This window comes from Perognathus longimembris, unplaced genomic scaffold, assembly GCF_023159225.1.
Source record: "Perognathus longimembris pacificus isolate PPM17 unplaced genomic scaffold, ASM2315922v1 HiC_scaffold_5070, whole genome shotgun sequence".
NCBI lineage: Eukaryota > Metazoa > Chordata > Mammalia > Rodentia > Heteromyidae > Perognathus > Perognathus longimembris.
The window spans coordinates 45,495-63,845 of NW_025960457.1; the positions used below are offsets into that span (position 1 = coordinate 45,495).

The 18,351-nt window shown below is 40.1% G+C and overlaps 1 protein-coding gene across 1 annotated transcript; it reads right to left on the minus strand.

The window, feature by feature from the left end:
• Positions 1-5,152: 5,152 nt before the first annotated feature.
• Positions 5,153-15,162, minus strand: LOC125344992 (alcohol dehydrogenase 1-like). The gene is made up of 9 exons (XM_048337250.1): positions 14,983-15,162; positions 13,436-13,534; positions 12,087-12,225; positions 10,162-10,249; positions 9,799-10,018; positions 9,153-9,413; positions 7,825-7,960; positions 6,247-6,385; positions 5,153-5,246 (listed from the first exon to the last, which is right to left on the minus strand). The coding sequence occupies exons 1-9, from the start codon at positions 14,998-15,000 to the stop codon at positions 5,222-5,224; spliced, it is 1,125 nt and encodes a 374-aa protein (XP_048193207.1). The 5' UTR covers positions 15,001-15,162; the 3' UTR covers positions 5,153-5,221.
• Between the last annotated feature and the right edge of the window lie 3,189 nt (positions 15,163-18,351).

Genomic DNA, 18,351 nt, shown 5'->3' on the forward strand with positions numbered 1-18,351 from the left:
GAATATGGAGTCCTTCAGCTCAGCAAGTACAGACATTTCCCACCCCCCTCAGGAAGGCTCCCCATCTAGACCTTTCTCCAGATCCCTTTCATCTAATGTTCCTTTGTGTTAATTTTCCTTTCCTGTTATTTATTTGTGCATATTCACTGTACCAAGGGCTTTCAGTGTGGTTTTTCAGACATGCACATACTATGTTTTAATTAGAAATAACACTCCCATTTTTTTTCCTTCCCCCACCTAGGTTTGGGAATTTTCCTTGAGATCCTCATTTGTATTTTTTATAGTATCTTTTATAATGAGTTGGTAAAAGTAAATAAAATGCTTCCCTGAGTTCTGTGAGCTGTTAGAGTCAATGATTAAACTTGAGAAGGGGTCATAGGAAGCCCTGATTCCTAGCCAAGCCAGAGTAGCTAACGTGGGGATTCCCCTACTCGTGGCTGGCATGTGAACTGGGGAACAGGAGAGTGGGAACGAACTATAAACGTATGACTGTGTGTAAGTCAGGTAGGTAGTTATCAGAATGGAAGTAAATTACAGGACACCGGTTTGTTGTGCACAGGGAATTGAAGAATTGCTCAGTATAGAAAATTCACACATTTAATCTGAGAAATATTATGAGTAGGGAAAAGGGCTTTGTTGGTTATATTAGTTAAGGTATCTACACCCAATATTATTGAAATTAATGATTATTTCCAATACTGCTAGTAGACATTTTGATCCTAGAGACATAACAGTGTGTTTTGCTCACAAACTCCTTCAATAGCATAGCTGTAGTTTGTCTTCGTACCCATTTACCCACAAATTAACTCATTAGTTATATGATTGAACTTGATCTTTTCCAGAAAGCTTTTAACTGTCTCCAACTTCCTTTTTTATTTTTTTTCAAATTTTTATTATCAAACTGATGTACAGAGAGGTTACAGTTTCATACGTTAGGCATTGGATACATTTCTTGTACCTTGTCCCTCATACCCCCCTCCCTCCTCCCCCTTTCTCTTCCCCCCCCCCAGGTGTTCAGTTCACTTACACCAAACAGTTTTGCAAGTATTGCTTTTGTAGTTGTTTGTCTTTTTTTACCCTGTGTCTCTCAATTTTGGTATTCCCTTTCAATTTCCTACTTCTAATACCAGTATACATGGTTTCCAATATACTCAGATAAGATTACATAGATAGTGTATATACAATCACAGGAAGGTGATACAAGAACATCATCAATAATAGAAGCTACAGATACAGATAGGATGTTGAAAGTAGTTACAACTGTGATATAACAATTGTTTCCATAACATGGAGTTCATTTCACTTAGCATCATCTTAGGTGTTCATAAGGGTATAGCTATTGGGCCTTGTGATGCTCTGCTATGACTTGCCTAAACCTGTAGTAATTATTCCCAATAAGGGTGTCTCCAACTTTCTTCAGAGCATGAGTTTCACCTTAAATCAATGTCATGCTCCGTTTAGTTTAGGATACTCATTTTGTTTCATATTAATTTTTAAATTGAGAAGGAAAAATTATGTGTATTTATGAATCAATTATGGTGTTTTATGAATTTTGAAGCTCACAATACAAAGGCCTCACGAGGACTCCCTATGTCCCCTCCAGAGTTACAGGTATTATTGATAATGAGCAAGTCACTTATTCCACTTCTCAAAATGCTTCTAAATGAGCTTTCAATTGCTTTCTACCTCTTATTTGCCTCATACTGAAGGTTTCATTTACTTCTATAAGAATTTACTTATATTAAAATTCAAAGATCAAATTGTATGGTATTTGCCTCTTTAAAGTTATTACACATTAGACATGAATTATAATGAAATATATATACATATCTAGATCTCTCTCTCTCTCTCTCTCATCTATGTATCTGTCTCTCCATCCATCCATCTATCAATAATTTGAGTGGCTGGGAATATAGCCTAGTGGCAAGAGTGTTTGCCTCATATTCATGAAGCCCTGGGTTCAATTCCCCAGCACCACGTATATAGAAAATGGCCAGAAGTGGCGCTGTGGCTCAAGTGGCAGAGTGCTAGCCTTGAGCAAAAAGAAGCCAGGGACAGTGCTCAGGCCCTGAGTCCACGCCCCAGAACTGGCAAATAATAATAATAATAATAATTTGAGAGGATTAAATCAGGGTCCTAAACGAGCTAGGTCAATGCTTTACAACTTGCACTTAAGCCCTCAGTCACTTTGGTATTATTTTTTTGTCTTGGAGGCAGTCTGACCATGACTTTTGCTAGAGGCTGGCCTCTAACTTGAGACCCTCCTTCCTCTCTCTTTGAAGAAGTGAGGGATTACAGTTGAATGCCATCAAGCCTGGCACTTGATTGTACTTCTGATGTTTGATTATTATCAACTTTCAAGGTCCAATCCTACTCTTGTCTTTTCCATTATTATCTCACATCTGGTCAAGTTGATAAGAAAACCTGCAAACTCTTATCTTTGATGTTGGTTAGAAATTCCAACAATGTAAGCTCCGCCCTTTCATCACAAGAAAAGCCAAAATCTGTCATTTCAACTTGCTACTTCTAGTCAATGCTCCTTCTAGTCTTGAGCAGGTCCTGCTCAAGAGCTTTCTATACTGTTGCCAAAATGTAGATGTGATGTACAATAAGCTCTTGATATATGTATGTGCCATAAATTTGCTTAATGTAGTTGCTTTCGCTTCACTGGTTCTCCTGCCTGACACAACTAATTTGAACATGCATGTTTTCCATCTGGAATCAGACATAATACTATTATACAGATTATTATATTTCTCTTCATCACATAGATTGGAGGTTGCCGGGCTCGGGTCGCATCCCCTGGCTCGGGGATGTCAGGCTTTACTGTATTATCTGCGCTCCCTTTCTCACCCTCTCCACTGGTCACCTGACCTGCAGGCAAGGCCAGGGTGGAGGGTGGGGGGGGGCTAGGAAAGACCTCAGGTGTACATGGCCCAACGAGATCCCTTTTCCTCCCTCCTTACCCACGAAGGAAGCCAGGCATATGGAGTCTTGGAGACAGCTTCAAGAGCAAGATCTGATTTAATAAGGGAGGGGCTAACAGCTAATATAGTAATGGTGAGGAGAAAAGGGGTGATAGACCAGGAGCTGGTGATAGGCTGGCGAGCTTGTCTTAAGACCCCCTCATGAGCTAAGGTCACTTGCATAGCACCACCCCATGGGCAAAGCCTGCGAAAATGGGGAGCACACGGGCTGGAGGGGGGGGGTGGGCTGGTTGCAAAGCCAGCTCTTCTGGTTCCTGACCCAGAGAAGTATGGCTTGCTTCCGCACTGCCCCAGGGCTGGGGGAAGGGCAGGGTCTCGGGATAGCTCTCCTTTGCCCTTCCCCCCTTCAAGGCCAAAGCTGAACCCCAACAGGAGGTGGAGAAGCTAGATGATTCAAGTGACATAACTCTCCTCTGTTGTTCAGGGAACAGTGCAGTTTGTAAGCATGCACATGAACAATTTTGGTGTAAATTCTAAAAGCATTAGCCAGGCAAAGGTACTGTAAGATATGTAATCCAAAAGATAGAAGGAAAGAAACACATGTAGGAAAGACAATACAGAATGAAAACCTCAAAATAAGGAAGAAACAAGATTAACGGTATCAGTAATTACAGTAAGTATAGGTAGATGATCACATCAGTGACTGAGTCACACATTGAGTAACTTGATGTACTAGGTACCATGCTTGCTCCGGTATGGAGAGTGCGCAATGGGCACACAGCCTCTCTTCAGTGTTGTTGCGTTGTTTTGCTCATAGGTCAGTGTTCCTACTGCTGGAAGCTGAACAGAAATATTCTACTGTCTTTGCAACCTTGTCAGAAATATCTTATCTCTTGATCAAAACTCCAGCTGAGCGACTTGGGTTACATCTCATGGTCTTGCTTAATGTAGTTGCTTCCTCAGCACATATTTTTAGGCCTGAAATAATTTGTTCACACATGAAACTGAAAGGGTCGAGAAGCGCATCCACGGAATGGAGGACACCAAGAGACGTTCTCATGCAAAAGCAAAGGGTTTATTCGAGCAAGCTCGGGCTCACAGCATGACCGTAAACCAGTCAACAACTGAGAGCCCCGAGCTTTTCTGAGGGTGACCTTATATAGGACTCTACTATCCGTTAGGGGAAAGCCCGCGCATTTGTAACCAATAGATTTAAAGTAACACATCGTGGTCTGCACGCAGGCAGCCAATCATTTTACACTGAGTCACATACATTTACCAATAATTTTAAGGAATCCTAATTTGGGCTGGTAAGGGATACGTGCCAAGTTGTATGTGTGCGAGGATTCTTGGAATGTGCAAGTGACCTTTTGGACGGGCTGGCGCCTTTTGTTTGTTCCCCTCAAGGTGGGGTTGGGTGACTGCTTGCAGGCTACAAAGTCCAGATAACTACAAAGTCCAGATGACAATGGATGACAGGATGGGGGGTTTGTCCTCGTGTCCCTGAGGGAGAGGGGTTTGGGTAACTTCCTACTCAAGGGGGCTCGTTTAGCCTCTTTCAAAACCTCATCTGGAGTCAGCTGCAAGATGTGATACTATTGCAACATGAGTGTTATTCACTGGTTTTCCGTGTGTGTGTGTGTGTGTGTGTGTGTTAGGCATTTCTAATTGGCTGTTTCCCTGATGTCACCTGTCACTCCCTACTGCATTTTTCTTTTCTTTTTCCAGTACTGGGGATGGAATTCAGTGGCCTTACCACTTGAACCATACCACTAACCCTTTTTGCTTTAGTTTTTACTTTCTCCTGATAGGATCTTACACTTTTGTCTGGGCCAGCTGTGGACGTTGATCTTCCCATCTCTGCTTCTCAAGTAGTAGGAATTTCAAATGTGAGCCACCATTCCTAGCCCCTATCTTTTTTTTTTCTTAAACAATCTTTTATATCTCCTTGTACTATTAATGTATGCTAATAAAAATCTTTTATTCTTACCTTGGCATTCTTAAGTGTAATAATCATGTATCACTTGTGGGTATTTTTTAAATTAAATTATTTTGAGTAATTGGTTTTTATTTGGGAGGGTTTAGGGTGGTATCCTAAATTGTAAGATGAAGAAAATCTTATTTATTTCTTTGATATTTTCTTGATTTGCTTCTTTTTGTCTTCAAAGTTCTTCCTAGTTGTGTGTCTAATAGCCTGCATTGTCCTTGTTATTCCCTTTTGCTTGTTGTAATTAGGGTTTCGATCTTTCCCTCTGCTTTTGAAGGATGCCCTTGTATCTCTTATGATCAAAGTCTCAGAAAAGCAGAACACAGCGGATGCTGAAACATGAAATGAGAGATGAAATGACTGAATTGCCTGGAAAACTCATTTCAGGAAAACCATTTATGAACCCTATTTTGGAATATGGCACTGCCCACTTGTCCCAACCCTGACATCTCTCCTTACTGCTTCCTTCTAGTTCACCTAGGTCAAATGTCATCATCTGACTATTGTCTGCGTTACAATCCAACTTCTAACCTAAAAGGGAGGCCTTAGCTTTGCGCACCCTCTGGCTGCCTGAACACAAAGACATCAAAAATCTCAGCTGCCGTTTCTGGTCATCCTCCTGCAGTCGCAGGGCGGGGATCAAAAGGTAAGATGTGGATACAAAATAGTCACAAAAGTAAATGAAGTATGTAGAAAGAAAGAGTTGGAGGAGAGAAAGAATGGGGCCTTGCTAGAGACAAAATAGATAAAAAAAAAAAAAACCAATCACAAATGAGATTATTTGCTCATTGCTCTGCTTGTTTTCTACTACATATGATGTTTCTCACAAATGGTACATCATCAATCCATACGGTTAGAATATGCAAGTAAATTAGCTCCTGTGGAGAGAGTGCTTCAACCCGGAAGTTGTGCCAGCACAGTAGGCTGACCATCTATTCAGAAATAATGGACAGAGGATTTGTGCCTTGGAGGCAGTTTAAATCTCAAAGGTTTCTCACATGGATTGTGATTCCAGAAATGTCAGCCTGTTGTTTTAGAAAAATTTCTCTAACCAGAAAGATGATACAGCACTGGCCAAAGTGGTAGAGAGTGTTCTTCAGTGTTACACTGAATTCTTGAATATCTCTCTGAAGTTGATTGAATGGGCCTTTCCAGAAAAAGAGACTCACAGGTAAAAGCATTTTTTAATGTTGGTGACAGTAGGAAACAAGGTAGTGTCTATAAACAATATCAGAGTCCAAGCAGCTTTCTCATAAAATCACCTAAAATTGTTTGAAGAGTTGTTTTCTCTGTGTTACCAGTCTAAGATTATCAACCAAACAAAATACTCACGATTTTCCAGCATGGTACAACTCCAAGGCTTTGTGGAGTTGGTTAAAAGGCAGCTGATGAGTTACCAAAGGATCTATATCAATTTTGTTTTGCAGGTAATCAGACACTATTTGGGGAATACAGTCTCTGGTTTTGTATTCTGTAAGACAAAAGGGTTAATATTAATAAGATGTGAGAAGGACCAAACCAACTACAAGATTTAAAAAAAAAACCCAAATCATGGGGATGGTAAGATATTCTCTGAAAGTATGCTATAGAATGTGAAGGATAACTTGTTTGTATCTCCGAAGCTGTTAGGTGCAGTTATTAGTGACAGCTCTTTTTATTTATTTATTTTTTTTTGGCCAGTCCTGGGGCTTGGACTCAGGGTCTGAGCACTGTTGCTGGCTTCTTTTTGCTCAAGGCTAACACTATGCCAACTTGAGCCACAGCGCCACTTCTGGCCTTTTCTATATATGTGGTGCTGGGGAATTGAACCCAGGGCTTCATGTATACGAGACAAGGACTCTTGCCACTAGGCCATATCCCCAGCCCAAGTGACAGCTCTTATGTACCACTGCTCTGGAGAAAAACTGGGTCACTATTTATATTACTGAGTTAAAAAACGGCCCTTTTAACCATATCAGCCCATCTTCTGGGCTTATTATTGCCTGTTTCCTCCCTTCTCTATCTACATACATGGAGATAGCATGGGAATTGACACTGAAGAATGTGTAGAAAAGGGAGTGTTAATTTACTAAAGCTGTTAATCAATGTTGCTCAGAAATAAATGTTCTTTTGGAAAGATAAAAAACAATGTCAAAACACCTGGTTAGTGAAGATAATAATCCAAGGTCATTACTGTTAAAATAGCACAACCAGGGCTGGGAATATGGCCTAGTGGCAAGAGTGCTTGCCTCCTACACATGAAGCTCTGGGTTCGATTCTCCAGCACCACATATATGGAAAACGGCCAGAAGGGGCGCTGTGGCTCAGGTGGTAGAGTGCTAGCCTTGAGCGGGAAGAAGCCAGGGAAGGTGCTCAGGCCCTGAGTCCAAGGCCCAGGACTGGCCAAAAATAAAAATAAAAATAGCACAACCAAGTTTGAATCTATGAGTGCAGAACTAACATCTTTTCCACTATTTAATTAAGTTAATTAAAATTGATTTACAATCCAGGTCCCTATTATGCCTATACTCCTTGCTACTCAGGAGACTGAGATCAGAGGATCACAGAGGGAAGCCAGCCCTAGCAGACAAATCAAGAGACTCATCTCTGGTTAATGAGAAAAAAGCTGGTAGTAGAGGCATGATTCAACATGATTCAAGTTGTAGAGTGTCAAGTGTCAGTGACACAGCTTAGAGTACCAGACCCTGAGTTCAAGCTATAGTATAGATCATAAAAAGGAAAAATATATTAATATGTAATATGATATAATATAATATATTAATTTAAAAAGTATACCATCTCATTAGAGTTGGAGTTTTTTTCACCTTTATTATTTGTTTCCCTGAGAAGAAGAGCGTTGTCTGTCATGTTTCTGCAAAATTGACCACGATCTCATGAGAACAGACTGGGCCCTTCCATTCTACTACCTACCTCCTAAACACACACCCTTCAGTGTTTTTCCAGTGATAATCTTTGTTGCCTTGAGGGAAAGCTTCGAATCTAGTGGAGCCAATCCAATGATCAGACAGACACCATAGCTGTTGTTGCAGGAGTCCCAAGCGGCTGTCTAATAATGAAAATAATGGCCAGGCATAAATACCAGCTACCTCCTGATGTAGGAAGAATCTCAGAGACTAGCTTTTTGAAACTGCTCTTGGTGATGCTACTTTAACTTTCCTTCAACCCTGCAAGTAATGGGAATGTTATTAGAGAACCATAGTAAAAAGCAAAGATTGTGCAGTTTGTATGACGTTAGGCAAATGACTTAACCTCCTTTATTGAATAATATTACCCCTGCCTCAAAGGTGATACATTTCATCCTTTGCCTGATTTGTTTTTCACTTGCCTTGCTTTTCTATCCAACTTGTTTCTAGGAAAACCAAACCAAACCAAATAAATATGTACCTGTGTGGGTGAAACTTCATCTTTTAAAAAGTTCAACATTCGGGGCTGGGAATATGGCCTAGTGGTAAAGTGCTCATCTCATATACATGAAGCCCTGGGTTTGATTCCTCAGCACCACATATATAGAAAAAGCCAGAAGTGGCGCTGTGGCTCAAGAGGTAGAGTGCTAGCCTTGAGCACCAAGAAGCCAGGGACAGTGCTCAGGCCCTGAGTTCAAGCCCCAGAACTGGCAAAAAAACAAAACCAAACAAAAAGTTCAACATTCTAAGGATCTACAGTATATGTCTTCATACCATATCTGCCTTACCTTTGTTTATGGTTCGTAATCCTATTTTCTTCTCCTTTTCCTCTACCTTATTTGCCTCCGCCTTATCACCTATATACCGGGTTAACTGCCCAGTCTTTGACCAAGTACATTAGGTACATGTTTCATTGTGTGGATTTTCTGTCTTTTCTTCTTTAAGCTGTGATTCAAGAGGACGAGGCCCACTTCCTTCACTCCTGTGCCCGTAGGCTATGACTCATGGGAAGTAAACAAACATTTTCAACTGAATGAAGGGTTCTGATGGAAGACACTAATAAATATCATATGAGAACCCAATAATGCTCATACCCAAGTATAAAATTCACAGATATAATAAGCTAGAATAGCCAAATGAAAGTCTGGCATTATAGCTTTTTTGTATGTTAAATTTAAATAATTTAAGTTAAAGACCTATCTCTTAGCATATGTTATTTTTACTTTTAAAATGAATGTTTAGAGTGATTTGCACTCTGTTTTTCACATGGAGTGCTCAAGAGTAATGCATAGTTGCAGGAGAGTTTGTGTCTAACCCTGACCCAAGACCACATACCATGGTTTCAATGAGGCCAATGGCTTCAAAGGCAAAATCAACACCACTGCCTGTCATTTCCATCACGACCTCCTGGACTGGTTTCTGGAGGGTCTGAGGATTGAGACAATCAGTGACCCCTAAGGCTCTTGCCTGGGGGAACTTCTCCTCATTGATGTCCACACCGATGATCCTGGATGCACCAGAGGCTCTGCAGCCCATGACAACGGCTGAGCCAACTCCTCCAAGCCCGTAAACCACACAGGTGGACCCGGGGGTGACCTGCAAATTCAGAAAACAAACTTTTATTAGATGATGTTTAAAGTTGAGGATGTGTAGAGTTAAGAAAATAAATAAGCAAGCGAATACAAAACAACCCATGAGCCTTCTTGAGCTATATATGTATATCAGTTTATCCCTTTGGACAGTTTTGGCCATATAGATTATATATGTATATATTACCATATATATATTTGACCATATATATGAATGTATGTAAATAAAGTAATTGTTCAACGAGGTTTCAATTCAACAAGTTAGATTATGAGTACAATGCATCTTGATCAATATCATCCCTCCCATCATTCTCCCCAGGGTTTCCCAATACCTTTGATACTTTTTTCAGGCAAATTACAAAGATATGCTAGCACACAAATAACTTCCTCACCTTGGCTGACCGAACGGCAGCCCCGTAGCCTGTAGGTATTCCACAGCTTAGGAGACAAACTTTGTCCATAGGTGAAGCAGCATCGATTTTTGCTACTGCAATCTCAGGTGCCACAGTATATTCGGTGAATGTGCTTACACGGAAAGAGTGGTAGATCTTCTCTCCTTTGCAGCTAAATCTGCTGGTCCCATCCAGCATCAACCCAGAACAAGGCAGAACACTGTTTCACAATGTCATGGTCACAGGCACAGGTTCCAGCACAACCACATGGGGTTTCAAAGAGGGAAATGATTCACATTAGCTATATCAATGCTTGTACAACATAAAGAATTTAGCAAAAGAGTGAAGGACAGATCTACTAACTCTTGCTTATCACAGAAGTTTCCTTTGGGGTGCAAACAGGAATTGCATTCGCCACACTGTGGAATAATCAGTGTGAGGACTTTGTCTCCTACATAGAAGAAAAAAGATGTGTAATCAATAATTTGAAAATATTAATGAAGTAAACATGAAATTAGTGTATTTACTAACATTTTAATGGACATAGAGCCTGCTGTTAATGCGTGATGACAACCACTGTAACACCCACAGTTATTAAAAAGAAGGAAGCATTTCTCCTGCTTACAAAAATCCCCTTCTTATCTTGGGCACATGGTAAGAATGTGAGGATGTTCCTCTGGCTGGAGTTGGAGGCCTACTTGTCCTTACTCTGCAAATAGAATAATAAAGTCAGGAAGGAAGCTTAGAAATCAGTCACGTCGTTTAACCTTTTCCTTTTCTATTTGGAGGATTTACTTGGCCACCGATTGTCACTTACTTAAAATGGCCCAGCTAGATCATGGCAGAACTGTTTCCACGGAGTCTCCTGAAAGAGGCTGCTTCTAGAGTACTGTTTGCAGGGCTTTAGAGAGGTCAACTCATGAGCTAGTAGCCTTGAGAACTAGGGTGACAGACTGAATAGGGTCTGGGAAGAGTTCATCGTTGCAGTCACTATAGGATTCTGCAGATCCTTTCTGAGGTCGTCAACACTGTATACCAGTCCTTATACATGCTTCTATACAGAACAACTCTTTCAGATGGTATCTACATTTCTTGTAAATTTAGACTGAGTACTAAAAATTTCCAATGATATTGGATCTTGGGTTTAAAAGTTCTACTCACTTGGCTTTTGTTCCTCTTCAAATATGTGTCATCATTTCCCATAAAAAACTTCCACCAGAATATTTCCAGCTAAAGAGGAGCTAGAGTGCGTATCTCTCTTGTTTACAGACCAGACCTTTTTACATTTTTTGTTCCTTTCCCTATGCCTGGTGTCAGGTGCACAGTAGGCATTCCATAATCGCTTGCTAAGTGAATACATGCACGATGGCTCACTACACACTTCCTTAAATCTCTCTCTGTAGTTAGCTCCAAGCTGCAGGAATCCTTTATTACCTTAATTTACGTGATTGCTGTTATTCACAGCAATCATTTCTGGCTTGCTAAGAATAGCAATGTCCAGATCCTTTTTGATGTGACTGAGGAAGAGAATATAATTATTCTATTGATTCTTGGCAGTGTCACTATCACTCTGTCAACTGAAAATTCAAGCTCTATCTTTTGGATCATTCATTTGTGAAACATTCCATTCATTCCAGTTCTAGGACAGGCATTGCAGTAAGAATTCTGGGGCAGATAAATATATCTAAGAAGCAGTCCCTATGCCTGAGGACCTTTCCGTCAGTGTTGATATTCACTCATTCTATCTCAACCATCATTTGGCTGTGGATATAAAGTTTATTCAGACAATGCCTCCCTGGAATACTGCAGAGATGGAGTAGACAGGAGTTAGGGGATTCTTAGAAGCCTGATTATATTCGATATCACGATATGTCATTAATTAGTAGACATTAAAAGAAAATCTATGGCATATGATTAGTTAGGATAATATAGAGCAACCCAATTTATATTTCTGGTGAATATGTCAATGCATTTGAAGTTCACCCTTTATGTATAAGATGCTGTGGTGAAATTCCTTTTTTGTTGTTTTTGTTTTTGGTGATGAAATTCTTTTTTTTTTTTTTTTGCCAGTCCTGGGCCTTGGACTCAGGGCCTGAGCACTGTCCCTGGCTTCTTCCTGCTCAAGGCTAGCACTCTGCCACTTGAGCCACAGCACCACTTCTGGCCGTTTTCTGTATATGTGGTGCTGGGGAATCGAACCTAGGGCCTCGTGTATCCGAGGCAGGCACTCTTGCCACTAGGCTATATCCCCAGCCCGGTGATGAAATTCTTGATTTGGCTTTTCCTACCTGGTTTTACAGAGCTCACTCCATTACCAATACTCTCCACAATCCCAGCTCCTTCATGGCCTGGAACTAAAGGGAACTTCATTGGGAATCTTCCTTTCAGGACATGATCATCAGAACCACAGATCCCTGAAGATGTCAACTACAGCAGAATTAAGTGACCAAGGATCAGTTGCTTTGGGATTATTTTTGTATTTTATATGCAATTGTATATTAAATTTCTTGTTTGAATTATCTTACTTGATCTCTAGAACAACACTCAGAGGAGCATAGAGAAAGTCTTTTCATGTCCAACTAACTTAGAGATAAGTAAAGGAAATTCAAAGACCTCAGAGTGACTTACCCAGTCACATGATTCATGTTCAGATCTGTTAATAAATATAGTCTTTCCGCATCTAGTTTATATATACAATATTATAAAGATTTAAAAAGCCCAAGGATAGTTCTTATATGATAAAGTTGTTTTTGTGTGTGTGTGGGGGGGGGGGGAGTCAATATATCAGTGGCAACATTACTGAGAAACACAGAATTTTAAGAATCCCAAGAAGCATTTGTCTAATGCTTTGGATAATTGATATTCAAAACGATAAACCTGTACATTGAAAATATTCTTTTTTGCTTGTTTTATTTTTGTCAGTCATGGGGCTTGAACTTAGGGCCTGGGTGCTGTCTCTGGGCTCTTTTGCTCAAGGCTAGCATTCTACCACTTTAAGCCACAGCTCCACTTCTGGTCTTCTCAAGGGGATTTTTCTGTCCAGGCTGGCTTTGAAACGTGATCCTCAGATTTAATCTTCCTGAATAGCTAGGAGTACATACATGAACCACTGGTGCCCAGCTGAAAATGTTCTTTATTTTAATATTATAAAGTATGTTTTAAGTGTGCTAACTATTGTAAAACATAACTGTCCTTGAGAAGTTTGAAGACTTTTAAATTAGTGGTGAGTCCAACTCAATTGCATTAGATGTTTGAAATATTTCATCTACTATAGCCCCACATATCCAGCAAAACACAATGGCTAGTTTTCCATATCTGTAGGGGAAGAGACACTAACACTACTCTATGGTTATGACTTGGTCTGGCATTCAGTCTGGGTCAGCACAGCCATGAACTTCCTGATTTTATTTCTCAAGTAGCTGGGTTGATGGGCTCCCTCCATCATGCCTTGCCTTATTTATTGAGATGAGAGTCTCATGAGCTTCTTGCTCAGGGTATCCTAGAATTTCCTGATCTCCTTCCCCCAAATACCTGAATTACAAGTATGAACCACCTTACTGATTATATCTACCTTTTAAAATAAAACATTTCATTTCATTTGTCTCCCAAGGTAAAAGTTCAAAGGACCTCAACTCACTTTAATACGAACTTCTCCAGTCTTTGGTGGTTCAACTTGCACTTCTTCAATTGAAATAGAATTTTTTCCCCAGGCAATGGCTGCCTGACATGTAATTGTCTATACACACAAGGAAAAAGAAAAGATATTTAATGATAACATGTAATTTTTCTCTGATTATCCAAGTGATATTTGTTATAATTTTTAAAAATTTAAAAGCCTTAAAAAAAGAACACTTGCATTTCCAGTGCAACCTGCTGAAATTTTAGCATGGTTTCTGTCTTTCAAAATGATTATTTTGAAATCTAGTCACAGAAGCAGTTTGCCCTTTCTCCCTTCCCCCCATAACATCTGTGTTCTGTGAAACAGCATCTATTCACTTGATGTAAGAGTCCTCTTGCTGGGTGCTGGTGGCACATGCCTGAAATACTAACTAGTCAGGATGTTGAGATCTGAGGATCATTGTCCAAAGCCAGCCTAGACAGAAAAATCAGCTGAAGAACATGGAGCCCAAGTTCAAACCTCAGTACTAGCACACATTTCTTTTTTCCTTCATAACTTCAAAATTTTTGTAACTATCATTTTAAATGTCCATTTTCTATGCTATCATTTCCATTTCAATGTTTCCTAATTTATGAAATCAATAGTTGCCTAGAAATATGATATGAAATTTTTCTGTTGATTTTATTATTATAAAAAAAGGTACTGCGATGAAAACTTCTTCATCATTACTTTTCTTTTTTCTTTTTGTCGGTCATGGGGCTTGAACTCTGGGCCTGAGCTCTTCAGCTCAAGGCTGCCTCTAGCCCTTTTTGTCTATACTTGTTGCAGTACTCCAGTGATTTCAGTAGCTTAGCTTTAGATCTAAGGACCTAGATTGTATGTGAGTTCTATTTGTAGGCCTAGCTACTGGGCTAGTAATTTCAAAGTACACTGAGCCATGTAAACCTTTGTGCCTTCAAGAAATTTACATTCAATAGAGACGACCTCATGTCTTTGTCATATAAGTAAAAGGGTCACATGTCACACATGCCAATAAAATGATATGGAAAGCATGACGTCTTTCCGAGAACAAAATAATTCACTCTAATAACATTGCATACACTTGCAAGCTTACAGGAAAGAAATACTTCATAAAAATATTTCCTGATTTCAAACATAATACACATTCAACACAAAACACTAATTCACATAAATGTACCATAATTTACTGAGTCACTTTCTTGGTATTTGACATCTATTATCTTTCAAGGTCATACTCTTTATCATAATATTACTGTTAATTTGTTTATAAAACACAAGTGACAATTTTCATAAAATAAATTTACAGGTCAAAGGATAGACACATTTTTTTAAGGCTTTCAAGACAATATTGTCAAATTGTCATTGTTCCCAAGACATAATTCTCCTAGCATGGTGCCTATTTCCACATCTTGGGAAACCTTGGGTATTGTCCTTACATATTGCTGGTAATCTGACTGGAGAAAACAAGGTCTTCATTTCAACGTACACATTTGATACCTGGTAGTGAAGACGACAGAAATCTATGTGAAAGGTAACCTACTTACTTTTCCTTCAGTGCTCATGGTGATTTCTCTGGTTTCCTTTGTGGTTTATGGGTATAGCTGAATGGAGTTCTTTGATGCTGCCACTTGGCACACTGAACTGAGTATTTATAGTGTTTGCAAGGCCTAAGTCATTAAAAGTTGTTACACAATTGCACATCAAACTGGGGACAACCAGAGAGGGAAAGTGGTTACAATCAACATGAAAGGAATGTGGCAGAGCAAGAAAGGAAGGTGAAGGATGCAGATAAGAACAAGATTGCTAAGTGGGGAGAAAAGCAGTTTAAAGACCAGGCTATGAGGGAAAGGCAATGAATGACAAGAAAGCCGGCGGGATATTATAGGGGAACTTTGAAAAAAGATCACTTTCTCAAAAGTAAATCCTTCTGGATTATCCATTACAACAGGCCTTGCTAACTCAGGCGATGATGACAGATATGAGAGTCTCTAGTTGTCAGGCAGATGAAAAAGCCACTAAGAAAGAGGCAGTCATGACAGAAAAAAAAAAGCTGAGATGTTAGTTAATCATAGAGGTGGGAAGTGCTAAAGATGATGTAGAGCCACTGAGAATGGTCAGAGAGGTAGACAAGTGGGAATCTCATTCCATCCTGGAGAAAGACGGTATTTATGTAAGGCAAAGGAATGGGCAGCAACTTTGAAATAGGGGATCAAGTCTATCAAGGTGGGATGACTGAAGCAATATGTTCTTGGCATCAGGCTAATGATAATGGGGATGGAGGGATGGAAGAAGAGGAGGTGAGGAAGAAGATCACTATGTACGCCTTTTACTGACTCTTTGATGCCCTGTTTCTCAACATGAGAAACAGTAAGAACCCTTGGGGAAAGTTGGTTAAAATTGAGAGGTTTTTTTTTTTTTTTTTTTTTTTTTTTTGCCAGTCCTGGGGCTTGAACTCAGGGCCTGAGCACTGTCCCTGGCTTCTTTTTGCTCAAAGCTAGCATTCTACCACTTGAGTCACAGCACCACTTTAGGCTTTTTTTTTTTTAATATATGTGGTGCTGAGGAATTGAACCCAGGGCTTCATGTATACGAGGTGAGCACTTTACCACTAGGCCATCTTCCCAGCCCCCTTGAGAGTCTTTTATTGCATAAGGATGTTGGCCTGAGTTAACAAGAGGTTCGAAGACATCGGGGATGGGCTGTGACCTTTTGGCTGTTGACTTTGTCTGCCCCTAATTTACAGCCCTCCGATACTATTTCCCAGCCTTCTTCAGACCCTCTCTTAGGGAGGACGATGTACCAGATTCTCTGCTGAAAATCTGCTCACTGGTATTGTAATCTCAGTTGGAAAGGGGGGACAGTAAAGTGAGAAAAGGCTAGCAATCACACATTTTCTCTTGATGGCCTAGCTGGTTGTTTGAAAGTTTCATTTGTAGGATTTTGTATCTTTGAGCAACTCAGAAATGTCCTTGGAGACCTTTCTGTCTTTGAGACTTTTGCCTTAACCTGGAACAGAATTTGGATTGGAATGGAGAAACCCAGTTTATACCCTGATACCTGACCAATAGCATGCTCATAGAAGATAAACTGATAACTGCTTGACACAGAAAAGCATTGCCTTTGGGGAGATAGGAAGTAGCTGGTTAGGGCTGGGGTGACTTATACCTGTCTACGAAATAACCTGTTCTGCAGTATTCTACTTTTTATGATTTCTACAGCCATACACCTACACAGAAATCTGTATATTGCTCCTGTTTGGCAGGGTATATTAGGCCCAACAATCTGATAACAATCTGATAAAATGAAGTGTTCTGATATGAACTCTCCTGCTTTATTTTTCTCAGCACCCATGGCATATTGGTGAAGGCTATAATAGCACTTTGATTTTTTACTGCCACGTTGCCAGAGATTACAGTTTTAATAGTATATGGTCCAATCCTAAAAGACGGCAGGTGATAGCTGGTTAACTTACTACTTTATTACAAGAATAGCTTCAAAGTCAAGTATGGCCGATGTGGGTCATCAGTACACATGTGACTTCTGGGACCTGGTTTCTATAGTGAGTCAGAATACAGAAAGAATAAGAACCTGATCGAGCTACTAAAGTCCAACACAAACAAGCTTAGGGAAAGTGGAAAATGTTTGACTTACAGAAAGTAATAAACAAAGTAAAGGTCAAGAATGCAACTGGAGGGCTGGGAATATGGCCTAGTGGCAAGAGTGCTTGCCTCGTATACATGAGGCCCTGGGTTCGATTCCTCAGCACCACATATACAGAAAATGGCCAGAAGGGGCGCTGTGGCTCAAGTGGCAGAGTGCTAGCCTTGAGCAAAAAAGAAGCCAGGGACAGTGCTCAGGCCCTGAGTTCACGGCCTAGGACTGGCCAAAAAAAAAAAGAATGCAACTGGAAGCTTCAAGTCAATTCATTGAGAGGGCTTTCCCTCTATCCTGTAAGAAGCCATTAGATTCAATGTGCAAGAACAGGGATGCTAGCCTTAATAGACCATAGCTTCGCCTCTTCCATGCTCTAGCAGAAGCAAGAAATCCAAGTTCTCTATGCTTCAGTTTCCCTAATAACAGGGTGAGGAGGTTATGGGGTAACTTACCTCACAGATTTATTTTGCCCAGCATACAACAGAACTTAACTGTAAATGTTTCCCACTGTTTATATAGTGTCTCTCAGAACATTAGCTTCATCATTTTCACAGTTGATTTGCTCTTGCCATATTGTTGTAAATATGTCTCCTAAACAAAATGCTTAGTTCTTAAACTTATGAACTGCAAAAAGAGAGTTCTTATGTCTGTTTTAAGCCCCTCAAAATGCAAAAGAGGTTCTCTTTGTTCAGCATGGGTCAGGTACTTCTTGGCTAATGACACCCAGCCAAATTAGAGAGGTTGGGGAAGAAGTTGACAGCTTTTGTAATGCCACGTGGATACTCTGAGCTCCTGAATGTGGATGGGGAATCTCAGAGGAGATCGGTCCCATTGTTGATCACCAAGACTCTATGAAGTCTCAGCATGATTATGAAATCCATTATTGTCCTTGTCAACCACCTATCTGCTTCTCTGAAATAACTGTGTCCATGTTCCCCACAGTGCCATTAAACCTCTCGACAACATCTGCTTCCTCCACCCCCCTTTCCTCAGGAGATGAGATCAGCTCATGAAAGCCTGGAAATCCACCTATTTGCTCTAGAAAACACCTTCTGTCTCTCTAATCTCTAAGCAAGCCATCTGTGCTTTCAACGCATACCTCAGATCTGTTAATGCTTCATGTCTAAATCTCTCTTTTAGAAATCAATTGTAAGGAGAGTCAAAATGTTGAATCTCTTTTTTTTTCCTACCTTAAGTGTTCAGTTCAGATTAGGAAGTCAAGAAGTGTTTTCTTTCTTTCTTTCTTTCTTTTTTTTTTT